This window comes from Zalophus californianus, chromosome 12, assembly GCF_009762305.2.
Source record: "Zalophus californianus isolate mZalCal1 chromosome 12, mZalCal1.pri.v2, whole genome shotgun sequence".
Lineage (NCBI taxonomy): Eukaryota > Metazoa > Chordata > Mammalia > Carnivora > Otariidae > Zalophus > Zalophus californianus.
This window is the reverse complement of record NC_045606.1, coordinates 82533149-82548743: the sequence shown is the minus strand read 5'-3', so window position 1 is coordinate 82548743 and position 15595 is coordinate 82533149. Positions and strand designations below refer to the sequence as shown.

General features: G+C 44.1%; 2 protein-coding genes across 2 annotated transcripts in view; one reads left to right on the top strand and one right to left on the bottom strand.

Annotated features, from left to right (window-relative positions):
• Positions 1-14146, top strand: part of LRRC4 (leucine rich repeat containing 4) — a 91817-nt gene extending 77671 nt beyond the window's left edge. The window contains exons 3-4 of the transcript XR_003516657.2: positions 11521-11728; positions 13234-14146. The gene's annotated coding sequence lies outside the window, so the exon portion shown is untranslated. The remainder of the gene's footprint in view (positions 1-11520; positions 11729-13233) is intronic.
• Positions 1-15595, bottom strand: part of SND1 (staphylococcal nuclease and tudor domain containing 1) — a 410452-nt gene that overhangs the window by 135410 nt on the left and 259447 nt on the right. Inside the window, exon 15 of the mRNA XM_027574982.1 lies at positions 13017-13158. Within this exon, the coding sequence (XP_027430783.1) occupies positions 13017-13158 (142 nt within the window). The remainder of the gene's footprint in view (positions 1-13016; positions 13159-15595) is intronic.

Here is a 15595-nt window from a genome sequence, read left to right as displayed (position 1 = left end):
CTAGTGCAGATAGGCAGGTTAAGACAAAAGGACACCAAAGTAATCAAAACAAAGTTTACATCACTCTCTTTTGGGTTAAGTTCACTTCTCTACCCTCTGGAGGTTAGATGCTTAGCCCCTTGGCATCTGTGCTGTACGAAATTCCTGCCCCCAGAACCAGTTCAGGGTATCAAAGAGCTATTATTAATGTCTCAGTTTAGGCCAACGGAGGGAGGGGAATGGCCGTAGAGGCAGGCCTCTCACCCCTTCCTTCAGCCGCCCTCCTCCACAACGGGGCCATTGAGCAGGCGCCACAATAGATGGCTGAGAAGAAAAGTCCGAAGGAAAGCATACATAGTCCCCTCGCACAGACTCGGTCATTCATCACCAGGCAAGTGCCAGTATCTGGGAACAGCAATCTCAATTTCTGCAAATCCTTCAACCTGCAACAGCTGCTAGGGACTCTGGTGGGCGGCTTTGCTGCTTACGAGAGTTTCCAAGACCAAGCCCTGGACTGGATCCAAGTCAACATTACTTAGGTTAGAGACACTGGCTGCAGAGAGCAGCAACAATGGACTTCACAGCTTATAAAGCAGCTTACAAAGGGCTCCCATGTATTTCAAAAAGCACTTCAGATAGCTGGTGAGAGAAGCTATCTTGCACAAACGCATTCAAGCAGTTTATTCCTCACCCACTTAATTCAAGGTTTCTGTCAGAAGCCAACGACACAGTGGAGGAAGGGGCCGAGAAGCGTGAGAGGCTGGATGGCTGGGCAGCTGCGGGAACGCAAGCAGCCCCAGTCCTCCCCTCTGGAGCACCAGCTCAGCGGGACAGGCAGTGACTGGCAGCAGTCAAGCCCTTCACCTGGATGACACATGCAATGAAAACACGAAAGACAGTCTGTGGGATTCCTTGGTGCTTTAGTGAGCTGTCTGTCTCAACTGCTTCCATCAGCACCGTTCAGTGGCATTTGCTACTGAACGAACCCCCTGAATGCCCTCTAGAAGCCTGCCACCATACGACCAAATGCACCTTCAACTGACTGCACAGATGACTCCAGTCTTAGCACTCCCAAGTCTCCAGGGATCCACTCATCTTCCCCATGTTATCTCTGCACGCCTTGTTAGGTACAGCTTAGTTCATGGAGAACAATTTTGCCAGGTAAAAGGCACAGAGACTAAAAGAAGCTAAAGACTAAAAGAAAACACTGAGGCTCAGAGGCCCAAGGATTTGGAACCTGGAGCTCACAGAAGCCACTTGGGTACACAGCAAGTAATAAGTGTGCCGAACAGGGACCATCTCCATGGAAGAAAAGGGATACAGAGTAGGTAAGAATTCTTAATTTCGTCTTGTTCGTGAACTTTTCAAAAGAACTTCATGAGTGCTTTTGGAAAAGGAACTAATGTAAAGCTGTGAAGGAGAACCATCCCTGAACTCTTACATGTTTAAATGGAAGAAGCCCTGAAAGGACGACGGGCCCCTCACAAGACAACAGAGCCCATTTGGAGATCTGACTCCAATGTTTGTATGCTTCATTTCGGTTTCTTGGAGAACACTGAATCAAGCAGATTTCCAGGTAAGAAATTATTACAAGATTAATGAACAGAATCAAAGAAAAATATATAGAGCTGTATCAGATGTGAAGTACGACTTGGAACTGGAAAAAAGTTACTAGCCTCCCGCCACTCATTCCAATGGGTAAGACCTAATTTCTAAGGAAATAATAGTGAATATGATGTGGCAGTGTTTACTATGAGGCATTCTCATAGCATGAAATGGGTCAACATGAAGAGTAGGTTTAAAATGCTACTACCCTTTAATGTCTTTTATTATTGTATGAATGCCATGTGGGGCAATGACATACCTTAATGGGATCAGGTTCTAAACTAAGATACCTGTATTTGGATCACAAACCTCAAATGCAACTCCTCATGTTTTGGTTAATTCCAGCAGCTAATTTGCAGAATGAGGACTACGTGAGAGATCTTTAGTGAGAAGGTGGCAGGGAGGGGAGAATAAAAACTGTTTATATCAGTTGGAGAATTTCTACTTGCTTGCCCAGAATGCACAATTTCCAGCGTGACTTCCCTGGATTTTTCATGATGTTTCAAAAGTCAGATTTCACCAAATGGAAGGGTCCCTGGAACAGAACTCAAAGAGACCCAAAACTGAAGATCACAGAGAAACAGCACAATGGCCTGAACACAGACTTATCTGCTAGAGCTCTGCCCCTAATCTGCTGTCAGAAACCATCCAAACACTAGCATAGGCTAATTTGGGCACACCTATGCCTAGGAAGGCTCCACTTGCAGGTCCATGATCCATGGCTGGGCATTTCTAATTTGGTTCTTGTGATCAAGATGTTGAAGTCACCATCCACCTAGAGCAATAGTTCCCCCAAGAGGACTGACTGAACTTTAACTTAAGCAGCTCACCTCCAACCCGGTCTTGTGTATGCTGATATTATAGTATGTGCTGTCCTGCAGTGCAATCTAAATGCTTCTTGTCAAAAATAAGCCCCTTGAAGGCATATAGTTTCCCTTTCTTCCCCATGCAGTAACAGGTTTAATAAATAACCACTGATGAATCAACTATAAAAAAGAGGGATGGGAGCATGAATACAAGCAAGAACAAGTACCCTTTACCGTGTCTTCCCATCCACCAAACTGTGGAGGAGAAAATTCCCTTCTTTCTAATCAAAGCACACTGCTTACCAGGAGTACAACGCAAAAGGAAAAGATGGCCACTCTACGCAATATGCCTATTTTGATACAAAGGGTTGGGTTGTCATTAGCACTTCCCAATCACAGCACTCAAGCACTCACAAATAGGTCCAAACTTGGAACAGAATAAAAAAAAAAATCCCTATCAAACAATGAGAATCAAGAGTGAAAAAGAAACAGCAGTTTGCTGAAAGAGAGACGAAAATATATCAGGGCCCTAGAGGAGTTATTTCTGAATTCCCTGCACATACGACATCATTCATGAAGAAGGCAATGGTACAAATATAGCATAAATGTCGTCTGCTCTAGCTTGTAATTTAAAATGCAAATGCTAATGAGTGAACTGGTATATCAGTGGAGTTAATAACCGCATGCCTAGCACAGGGGCTGCATCCAAAACACACACAGAGAAGAGACAGACACCATGTTCCAATTTAAAAATAAAAACACCCAAATTAACCCTAGAAAAATCACTAGCAGATGTACAAGCTCAGGAAAAGGAGGCACACCAGGGCAGGGAAATGGGAACTTCTCCACCCGTTGTAGACTAAGTAGTCAATTTAAATAACTTCCTACATATAGTGAAGGTAAGCATGGGAGTTACTAGGGTTTATTCAGGACTACTATTGTAAAGCACAAGTTTAATAAGGAAAAACTACAGGGAATCCAGAAAGCTTAGACAAAGTTTCTCCAAAGCCCACTTGGAAGCCTATAAGCCAACCCTGAAGGGAGCCTTATGTCCAAAAATCAAAAGCCACTGAAGAGAGACGCAGACCTCATTTATTTTATCATAGGCAAAGGGTGGTTAAAACCCCAAAAACCAAAACAACAAAAAAAACCCCAAACTTAACAAGTCTGGATTAATGTGGTAATTTAAATAAATGGGGAAGGGCTCTGATGAAAAAACGTGAAAGAGAATGCAGTTGTGTCTCAGACGCCTTCCGGATATGAAAGGAACTTCTGTGAATTGTTTTTCCTCCTACAAGTTCTGTGCTTGGCAGCCCTACCTCAGAATCTGGGAGCAATCCCATGGCCCCGAGACTGAGTGCAGATCCTTGGGCTTCCTTGGAGCCCCACAGGCAGGAGGCATGAGGACATGCAACATGTGGCCAGTGGTTCTATCCGGTTCCCTGAGTAAAAACCTGTGGTTGGTGCCCACTCAGGGGCAGCAGGAGGGTGTGCTAGGGCCAGTTGCCCACACTGGGCACCTGGTGTGTTCTAATTCTCATGTTAATGCCATTCACTGAAATTTAATACAAAGGGCCAGGCTTAGACTGGCATAGACAGCCCACCAGGTTGGGGAAGCCTCAGGAAAGCTTTCTGAAAGGAATCCAAGGTGAGCAAGGATCTAGGGTTCGGGGGCAAAGATAGTTTTTCATGATGAGGAACTCTTTTTTTTTCAACCCAGTCATATCTCTGTTTGAACGGGGGATGTGAGAGGTGGTTCCCATAGCAACCAGGATTAAGCCTTATAGGCAGTGTGCACTGTTCACCCTGGGGCTGTCCATTACCAGATTTCAAAGCATTTCCCTTTAATTTCAAATTACCACACCATTTACACTCTCTCCTGCATCCAGGTGCTGGCATTCTGTACTATTAGGCTGGCCAAAGGGACACGCCACAGGGCAGGGGTAGTGGTGAGTAGCCCAATCCTGGATGCTGCTGCTTGCCACCACTACTACCAAATGGCTGCTGACAAATGCCAATAGGCCGACAAGATGACAACAAAAAGTCCAGGCTGAAATGCGTTTTTCTGGGAAAGCCACAAGAATGGAATCAGAAGTGAGGTATCTGGGCACAACCGGAGACAGGTGTTGGTACTGGCAACACTCCAGCAGAGATAGGCTTCCCATTCCCTACCCGCCATGCCCACGGATGTGGAAGCCTAGATAACCTTTAAAAGACTCAGAAGAACCGTCAGGTGGGAGGGGAGGAGAAGGAATAGAAGGGGAACCCCCAGGGGAAAAGCTCCCAGGTCTGACCCTTTTGCACCACTCTACTGGCTCTTCTTGGCTCTGCCTGATTACTACCAGGGGTACTTTTTTCCCTTGTCTCAACAAACAAAACAACAACAACAAAAAAACCCAAAACAAAACAAAACCCTCAAAAGCATCAAGAGTAAAAAGCAGTAGTAGAAGGCAGGCGTCCGAGGATTTGGGAGGAAAGGATCCTTTTCTTCTAATTTTGACCCATCTATCCAGAGGGAATGAATGGGCCCATCCATTAACAGCTGAGGAGAAATCAACATCTTTCTTTTCTTGGCACAGAAAACCCAACCAAGACGGTAAGGGCTGAGCATCCCAATTAGGAGGCGGTGCCACCCTCAGCAGTCCGATGGGCTCCACAGAGGGGTTGCTACTGCTAACGTGCTTCCCTTCAGCTGCAGGTCTCTAGACAGGCTGGCACACAACTGCCGTGTGAGCTTTGCGGTCTCCCTCACCCCCAGGTCCCAGCACCTCACCAAGATAAGCAGGCCGGTCTGATGGAAATAATTAACCAGGAAGCAGGAGAGCAAGAATTCGTCTTGAAGTGTTTTAGCTCCAAGGTCTGTGACGGCCATTAAACCATGCTGAACAAATCTTATTTTTATTGATGTCTTTATTTATTACTCTGACTCAAAAAAACAAAAAAACAACAAAAAACAACCCAAAATAAATGGCTACCGAGGAGATCAAATCCCTGCCTCTGGACCCTGAAATACTCCATTACATCCTGGGAGTCTCCTTTGATTCCTACTACTAGTCCTCAGGTCACAGCATTTTTAGGTCTCTTACTATCCTGGTCACTCTCCTCTGATCCTTCCGCAGTTTGCTGATCTCCTTCCCAAAAGGGTGGTCCCCGGAGAGAAGATCACACTCCAGGCCTGCCCTGACCTGGGCTGAACCAGCCCTCAACTCCACCCCTCTCCAGATGGTGTACTGCTGGCTTAGAAACCAGAATTGCCTTAGCCTTTTGGACAGTTATCACAATATATACTGTTAATGTTTTATAAAAATCGGAGTTGTTTTCATTTATATGGTTCTTAAGGCATGTTTCTCTTATTCTTAGCCTTCTTAAAAATGTATTTTGTTTCTTCATCTCAGTAGACACAACTATTTTGCTTGAAGCCTAGAACTTATGTATTTCTAAATTCCTAGCATAGTGACCAGTGGAAATAAATTATTAAATAGCCATGCCACTGAATGACCCACAAACACGATGAGGCTCATTCTGGGGATGATTCACGATCTAAAGATGGGAGATAATCAGGCTATCTTGGTAGGCCTGCACTTTCATCCACATGACGTGAGCAGGGGTGGTGGTATGGTATGCGAGCAGAGATGGCAGCGGAAGGCAGGGCACTGAACGCTCAACAGCAGAAGAGCAGATTTACACGTCCAAAGGCAGAGAGAGAGGAAAATGATTGATGAGTACCTCCATTTCTTTTAGGCTACTCTTCCTGAGAACTAATGATATAGGTTAAGTTGTTTTGCCTAGATGAATCACACCTAGCCTGCCAAAAGAAAATGGTCCCGGTCTTGGATGCTCAAATGCCACCTCCCTTGTGAAGTCTTTGCCATTCCCCAATTAATTGTTCTTTCTTCTGCACTCTGACGGTATGTTGCTTATACTTTATTTTTCCTTGTTCAAGTTTTTCATATGGCTGTCTACACTACTAGACTAAAAGCTATTCAAGAAAGCAGAAACTATATTAATTTATGCATCACCCACAATCTACCTATCAAAGACTGCTTTTTCTTATAGTGGGCTTGCAAAATTTTGGCCTCATTAAAAAAGGCTCCCCGACCTCTTTATTGTGCTAATGCTTTCCTAACGAGTGATTCTCCGGGACCTCCTGACATGAACATAATTCATAAAATTCATATAATGGTATCTTTAAAAGTGAAAAACTAGAGCTGCTCCAGAAAAGTCTCATGTCAAGCTGCCCATTTCCGGTAATGGCACCCAACTGAAAGCAAGTAGGTGGTGGAGATGGAATCAAACTGGCAAGTCCCAAGAGAAAAAATACCCCACTTTACAAATACCCATTAAGTTGCAATTCAATTAAAGCATCTGAAAGGAATTCATAAGTATCAGCAGACCCTATAATTGCTTAATTAAGGATAGAAGCCCAGCAAACACAACCACATAACAGCCTGATTCATTAGCACCTCTGTGATAGCAGAATGGGATTTCTCACTTAAACATACATTGGCTTTAATTGTGTAATTTGGTTAGGCACTGGTAATCAATGGGGATCCACCATTCCTGGGGCCAGGAGATGGGGAGGATATTCCTGTTCACCTTCCCTCTCCTCTCTCATTAGAAGTTTTTGGTCTATTTTTTTTTTTTTTTAATTTGACAGATTGAGACACAGCGAGAGAGGGAATATAAGCAGGGGGAGTGGGAGAGGGAGAAGCAGGCTTCCCGCCGACCAGGGAGCCCAATGCGGGGCTCGATCCCAGGACCCAGGGATCACGACCTGAGCTGAAGGCAGACGCTTAACAACTGAGCCACCCAGGCACCCCAGTTTTCGGTCTATTGAAACAGGCAGTTGTATTCCTATTAGGACTAGCTGGAGAAGAGGCGTTAAAAAGAAAGAAGGACATGAGATACTTTCCTCAAAGGCATTCAGGGTGGAAGGACACAGCCGAACCTTTAATTTACCCATCATGCACATGACCACTATTGAAATTTACCAAAACCTAGATACCTAGAACCTTTTTCTCATTGCATCCCTTGTCTTAATGCAGCTCCAGTGGGGGAGTTGTAATCAAAGAGAGAGAGAAAAAAATTGAAAAATGCCAAAGGGCCTGCAGGCGAAGGGAAGTCTCATTTTCTAGTCTTGTTTCATATGACTAGGCAACTGGTTAATTAAAAGTCACCTGCTGTGATCTACATGGGAACCCCCTGCCAGGTGGCTGCTGCCTTCTAGGTGATTTGTACCATGGGATCCAACCAAGATGACTGACATCTACTCCCCCACACTCTCAACCTGCCGCAGTCCCTAATTCCTCATACATACTGCTGTCCTAGCTTTAGGAACATGGAAATGCATATGGGGTGGGCTCAGTGACTTAGCAGAAGAAACCAAATACTTGAAATGAGACTACTTAGATTACTTTGCACTGAAACCTCAAATTATTATTCTCTTCCAATTCAGGCAGCTGGTTCACAGGCAAACTTGATACCTGCCTCTCCTTAGTCAACAGGACTACTTCCTGAACTATGCCCTTGGCATGACCCAGATACCCTAGAGCTAAGAGAGTAATTCAAAATAAGGAAATGTATGGGCGCCTGGGTGGCTCAGTCGGTTAAGCGACTGCCTTCGGCTCAGGTCATGATCCTGGAGTCCCGGGATCGAGTCCCGCATCGGGCTCCCTGCTCAGCGAGGGGCCTGCTTCTCCATCAAAATAAGGAAATGTACTGTAAAGGTCATACATAGCACTAGGACACACACTCCCCATCATGCCCAATGGTGTTGTTAAATAAAAATGTGAATCAAAGGCCAAGTGATATGCAAATATGTGCACCCCAGTATCCTTTCGACAAGAAACTAAAATGTGAAACAAGTGAAAATAAATGAAAAATAAAGACTGGGAGTAAACTGCTTTGGTTCTAATGGGAGGAAAAAAATGGGACACACTAAATGCTAGATGAGGAAAAAGGATGCTTTCAAACAAATGTGGGCTGCCCGGGGATCTTGGCTTCCCTGCGAACTGAGGACAAGACCTGGCTCTGATTGCCTCCACGACAGAAATAAGTCTGCACAGGAGGAGGCCACAGTGGCGGCAGAGGGGAAGTCAACAGTCTCTGTTCTGATGCTGTAAGGTCACCTGCTCACCGACCAAACCTAAGCCAGGTGCTCAAAGGACTAAAGGGTGAGAGTTTCCAGGAGGCACTGACCTGTCAGCTACAGCTGACTTTGCCCAGCCCCACCTGCTAGCCCATCTGACCAAGCAATCATTCCACATACAGGGGTGCAGGAACCGTGACAGAGAGGCCAGCTGGCTCGGGCCAAATGCCACTCCCTATCAAGCTGTGGGGCCGTCTGCCCAAAAAAGGCGACATAAAAATGGAAAATGTCCACCCCACCTCGAAGTCCAGAGGGCTCTCTGAAAGGCTGGGATTAACGAGAGCAGCACATACGGGATTGCTGAACAATTATCTTGACTTTCCCCATGAGAATCACAATCCCTCCTGGCTGCAGAGAGACATCATTTCCAGCAGAATGCCATTTTTCCATGATGCAGAGCACATCCCACAGATACCTGCAAAGCTGTGCCACGCGGTTGACTGTCCAGGTGAACCACCCCACAATGTGGATGCTGTGTCTGTGTCTACAATCACTTTCAGCATTTGTTGTAGCTGGTCCCAGAAGACCAAGGGGCCCTCCTCTAAGGATACTCCCTCCACCCTGTTCTCTAGTCATCTCATTCCTGTTGTCTCCTCTAGCTCATCGCTCTGTCAATCAATTCCTTGCAGTCTTTCTTCGTTTCTTCTTCTCAGGATTCAGACCAGTGTGTCTCATGTTCCCTATGATACTTTTTCTCACTCCGTCTTTTTTATATCCTCATTTGCCAAGAAGATTTTGTTGAGTTTTACTTCTGTAATTGGTATTATGAAAATAATAGGTATACCGAATAGCTTTTCCAACTCAATGCCACATTCTGCTCCAATCTTAAGAATTACAGTTATACAAGTATTCAAGTTGCTGACATCCTTAGAATGTTAGTGTGACCCCTTAGCTTTCATTTTTATGCACTCCGTTTGCATTCTGTTAGAATTTTGTAACGAGCACTCTATTTTTGATTCTGTTCCTCATTTCCCACATTTACACCCTAATCGCCTGTAATGTGCCTTTAGCTGAATCAACTCTGATGAAATTGCACTGACAAAGGTCATCTGTGACTTACTAATTGATAAACAGTATAAAATCACTTCCTAGTTTTTACCGACTTGATATTTTAGGTAAAATCTGACAGTGCCGACTCCTTGGACTTCTTTCCTCTCTTGGCTTCCTGAACATGCAGGATTCTCCACCTAATCCTCCAACCACCAATTATCTGTTCTAAAACCTATTCAAGGTTTTGCCCTTGCTGGTGGATATCCCAGTCCACCCAAACACTCAAGGCTTGGGTGAGTTATGTTCCTTCCTACACTCAATGTCACCCCTATTTCTGACCAAAAAAATCCAATCATTCCCTGAATTATCAAGTCTTCCTCCTAGTTTTCCAACCTCTCCTCTTGTTCACTGCCAGATTTTAGGCCTCTAACCCTCTTGCTTCTGTAACTGCTTTCTCAGTCTCCAGCCTCATTTATTCCAATGTATTCACCAAAATAAACTTTCTTAAAACAAGTGCGAGCATGTTGCTCTCCTGCTCAATACCCTGAGTGAATCTGAGGGTCCACGGTATATCCTGTGTGCATTTCTAGCCGCATCCCACCCCAACCCCTCACTCCTTATATTCCACCAATACCAAAGGGGGCACAGTTACCTGGGCACACCAGGAAAGATCATACCTCTACACCTTTGTACATGCTGTTAACCTCTAGTTAGAATGTTCCTCTTCCTCCTTTTCCCCTCCTGTCCCAACACTGCCAACTCCTATTTGTCCTTCAAAAGCAACTCAGGTGGCAGCTCCTCAGGCAGACAACCTCTGATTTCCCTCTAAGTAACCGATCACTCCCTTCTCTGTGTTACTTCTGTGCCTTATAAAGAATTCTCTTCACCTAGAGCCCAATACTGCAGTTTGCTTACATGTCTGTCTTCCCTCTAGAGCTTCTAGAGACCTAGGACAATGTCTTACCAGGATGCAGAGTTCCTCTTTCTAAACTCAAAGGGAAAAGCCAGTAGCCTTCCTATCAGTGAGCTTTCTGCTCATTCAGGAGGAGGCTAGAACAGCAACTTTCCTTGATTTATTTCCACTGATAGGTCAAAGTCTCCATGGTAGAGACTCTGCTATGTGCACACACACACTGTACAATATGCCGTTCCATTTAAGAGTTAAGAAGAGCTCTAGTTATGAATTCACCAAGTCTTTGTAAGAGGAAGGGGGAAGGAAACATATTTATGGATAATCTACTTTATGGCAGGCTTGTTCTGAACCCTTTACACATCTCATTAAATCCTCACAAAAATCCTAAGAGGCAAGAAAGACTTTCCAGTTAACTGATGTCTAAGCTAAGGCTTCAAGAGTAAAAAACCTCCCTAAAGTCACCTGCTTGTGCAGAGTAGAGCCGTGATTCAAACTGAGGTCTGTGTGCTCTTACTTTCCCCTGTCCGGTATCCTTGCCAGGTTTCTAAAGAAATCAGAAGATGCAGAATATAACCGCATCTAGTATGGCACGAGAAAAATGTAAAAGCTTATATTTTATCATGTATTTGCATTGGTAATCTATCTTTCAGAATATAAGTTAACTTGGGCACTGTCTTTCGAATTGCTAAACTTAGAATAATGCCAAGTACACACAGGAACTGGCTGCTGTGGAGTTCAGTGACCAGGCTGCGTTGTGTCTGAGCTTCAGTTGGTTGGAAACTGCCCCAGTGAACACTTATGCAAAACATATACAGTGGGACAAGGCCTTTCTGGCAGTTGGCTGAAGTCCAGAACAGTCAAGCAAGACAAATGCTCCATGGCAAAGAAAGTACAATCAGAAGGGTTCTGCAGGAAAACTCCAGACAGGATAGGTCCAAGCTCTGAGCTGGCTCCGTTCAGGTAGTTTTGAATTTAGAAGCCAGAACTTCAATGTTTTCTTTCCCCTATAGACCTGTGGCCAAGCTTTCCAGAAAGAATAATACTTTTTCTCTTTTCTCTTGTTCACCTCTGGGATAAAGCCCCACACTGCCAAGAGGATGCTTTTGTTTTGTAGACATAGAACAAAGGAGAAGTTGAATATATACTTCCAACTCTGTAACAACAAGAATTCACTGACAAGAAACTTCTCGGCTCCAGAAATCTTAAGGGCACGAATGGCTTCCATCACACACTGCCATGCTACTGCTCCGTTTACTACAGCTCACTGAAGCACAGCCCTCCAGTAAGGTATGGATTTGTTCTGGCCCTTCCTTTCCGCAGCTGCCCCTGAGCTTCATGTCATACTTCAGTTAGTCCCCTCAGAAAGCCTGCAGAGCTGCGCAGTGATCATTAACTTCTTCAGAATGTGCGAGAGAGCCTCAGCCAGAAAGTGGCAGCCCAGCAGCAGCAGAGAACGTCACGGCCATGTGTTCAGTGAGTGATTTATCTCACATAACAACCCATTTAGTTAGGGCCTGAGGGAGACCCCCTTATCTACAGAAGAAACTATCGGTTCCTTTTAGGAAAAGGAGGCTGAGGCAATCTGGCAGGGGACAGCAAGCATGGCTCCCATTTCTCTTCCCCCATGGCGAATTCTATTCAAGAATCCCAACAGAAGGAGTGCTGAGGGAGCAGGGTATCAACAGAAAAGGCAATGTGCACCGGGAGAACACAGCAGAATACGTATGTCCTTTGTGAATGAGTGAACGTTTGTGTGTATAGGGGTCGGCTGTGGGGTGTTGACGTAAAATGACACTTTCTCTCAAAGACCACAGTCTCTGTGAAGTACTGACTGGAAATAAATAACTTTATTATCTGCCATCGGGGAAGAAATAAGGCAGTCTGCTCCTTGAATGCATAAATGTAAATTGCTCAAAGAACACAGTTCATACACAGTCTTGCTGGCTTGAGAAATATTAACCTACTAAAAAAGAGATAGGATAAGAAAGATGTGCATTCAGTCAGCAAAGAAAAGGTGGCTTTCCCTAGCACGTCAAGCTTAGTGCAACAGGGAAACAGTAAAGATGCCGGAGCCTGGGAAGGCAATGTCATATTTGACGTTTCATAAAGGATTTGGATCCTAATGACAGCTGTAAAGAATAAAAGACAAACGGTACTGCCTAGGGAGACACAAGGGGAGGGTGTCTCAGCTCCTCGGTGGACTACCCATGACTAACATGGCAGAGGTGGTCTATCCCAAATGCGAAATACCGACTGTGAGAATTCCATCATTAGTATTTTTCTTTGTCTGGAATTCCCTTCACCCAGGCTGTGAAAAGATACGTGTTGTTTTTCAAGCTGCTCTACTCTTATGTCCTTAGAAATGAGGAACAGGAAGAGAGCTCAGTGTTGGGTCTGCAGTGATAGAGGGATCAAATCTAGCAGTTTTGTGTTCACATCTCAATCAGAGACTAAAACACCTAAATTGGTTCGAGGTCCTATCTAAAACACAAGGGAAAGGAGGGCATGTGACCTCCAAAGCATGACCTCTGAGCTCCGGGAAGAATTATCAGAACATATAACACACAAGACTTACCTGCAAGCAAGAAGGTGATAAGGCAAGTTTCCTTTGGCAAATATAGCTTGAGACGAGAACCACTGAAGACATATTCCACCACAGCTTCAGAACGACCTGCCCGCTGAAGGAAGGGCAGAAACTGCTTTGCTTTTTGGGTATCCTGGTGGATAAAAGAAAAGAATCATTAGAAAAAAGTAGTAAAATCTGAGCAAATGATTCTTTCTCTCTGTTCTAGGGCAAAAAGTCTGGCAGACCATACAGAGCTCAGCGAATAATCGTAGAAAAACAGACAACCCTGAAACTATGACACAGGCAAGATACCCATGTGACTTCCACAGAAGAAACAGAGTTAATCTGAAATTTCCAGAACATTCTGTGCTTCCCTCTGTTCTGTTACTATGCACTCAATGGATATACAAGTTAGGAAGGTGCTTTGAAATGAAAATTTTATTCCTCACGGGATGCAAAAAAGGGCTTCTCTTCCTTCAACAAAATCAAGGGGGAGAAGACTAATACCAGCCTTTCGTGGAGGTTAATTTAACCTTTAACTTTCATTAAAAAAAAAAAAAAAAAAAAAAAAGGTGATGCCCAGGGCTGTGTTACATAAAGTCCCTTCCCAAGAAACCCAAAGTAGTTCATCTTTAACCATCAATGGGTTATGTAGATTCAGAGGCTCATTGTTTCTGAACATCAAGAGTGCAGCCTTCTTTGGGTGCCTATATAGCGAGCCTTGGTCTACATGCTTTTCAGGGGTGAGCTGGGACCTGGGCAGACTGTTCTGTTCCCAGCCTGGGAGATCTCTAACAGTAAGACATGCTCCATGGGGACCTATTCCACATCATGTCAGCATGAACAATTATAGAAACAGGAAAACACATGAAACCGAATAGCACTGTAAAACTTTTTTTAAACATAAAACACAAAGTGCATGCCCTCTACCCTCAAGACAGACCTCGGACATTTTGAACCACAGAGCTCTCATCTAGAGAGCTTCAAATCCTTTCAGTCCTTCAAGCTAATGAAACAGATGATACAGTAAGCAAGCATCAAAACATCACAGTCCATGTGCTGGGGGAGTAGTCAGGGGACGTCAGAATTTCCGAGACTTTCAGCCCAGCCAGCAGAACCCGTAAACTCCCTCTGAGGACAGCAAGCTCTGCACACTTTCCTGACTCCTGTGACACAAGCAGTCTGCACTCCGCCAAGCTCTTCCTTTCTCACTCTGCTCCTAGCAACAGAGCTACTGTATCTAAATTAATGCACATTAGATAATGAAAATTTAACAAGCCATCAAGTATTTGAGAGCTTTCACAGCAGCCAGAGGGGCTCCTCTCATTCAGAAGCAGTGAGGTAGGCTGGGATGAAAACAGTATTTATAGTAATGAGATTCATCCTTCCCTTCAAGCAGATTCTCAGAGAAAAGGAGAGACAGTCATCCATTCTCAGTGTCTCTAATGGCACATTGGTAAAAGGTAAGGTAACAATGAGCTTTAGTGAGTTGGGAACTCCCCCAGTGAACACTTAAGCACCACATATTCTACTCTACATATACAGTGGGACAAGGCCTTTCTGGCAGTTGGCTGAAGTCCAGAACAGTCAAGCAAGACAAATGCTCCATGGGAAAGAAAGCACTACCGGATTAAAATCCTTTTGCCACACTAGTCTAAATCTGGGACATTATTCATGAGCCGAACCAGTAAGTCAACAACAATTATTAAACTGATTATCGCAAAACATGAGGCAACTTAATGTCTCTGAAGAGAGGACCTTTCCCCTCAAAACTGCAGTAATCTATATTTTTCAGAAACAGACTTTTGCTCGCATGGATGTATTTATCTGGAGATAAAAAAAGGTGAGCAGCTCACACACACATAGGTATTAATACAAAAAGAAGGTTGGAGCAGATTCTCACCCTATTTTGCTAAATGATTACCTACTTTACCAAGAAAGAGAATTTCTCAGACTGGGAACCAAGGAGAAATCAAGGTACCTTACTATCAGCCATGTAATTAAACAAAAAGTTCCTGACTCTTCCTAAGTCTCAGCCTACAATTTAACAGTCCTAATCCAGAAACAACAACATATGGGAAGATAGCAAAGAGAATATGACATGCCACTGATTATGACAAAGATTAGAAGTGAAAGCCAACTATGACAACTGAAGGCACGAAAACAAATTTTAAAAGCCTACCACAATTGTCCATGTTTACTTCCAGAGGCCAAACTGCAAGACAAGACATGGAGCTCCCTCATCTTTCCAAATGCTTGAAGATGATATGCCTATGAACCACCCGTTAAGGGAAAAGATACAAAATTTCACCCAACTTCATAGATTCTTAAGAGTAAAAAAATTCTTGTGAAGTCAATTAAATTAAATGTAAGCACCAGATGTCAGCTCTTTCAAATCTCCATCACAGGCAATGGTGTCTGTCTTTCCTTGTCATCTTAAGCGCTTCCCTTGCTTGGCATGTTCCTTTTCAACACAAAAATCCTTGAAACCTTTAAAATTTGTTTAAGTGGCTCATATGAAAAGACTGGTAAGTCAGACTGACAAGTTCCCTCAGGTGATGTAGCCATACATCACTCCCTGCTAATTT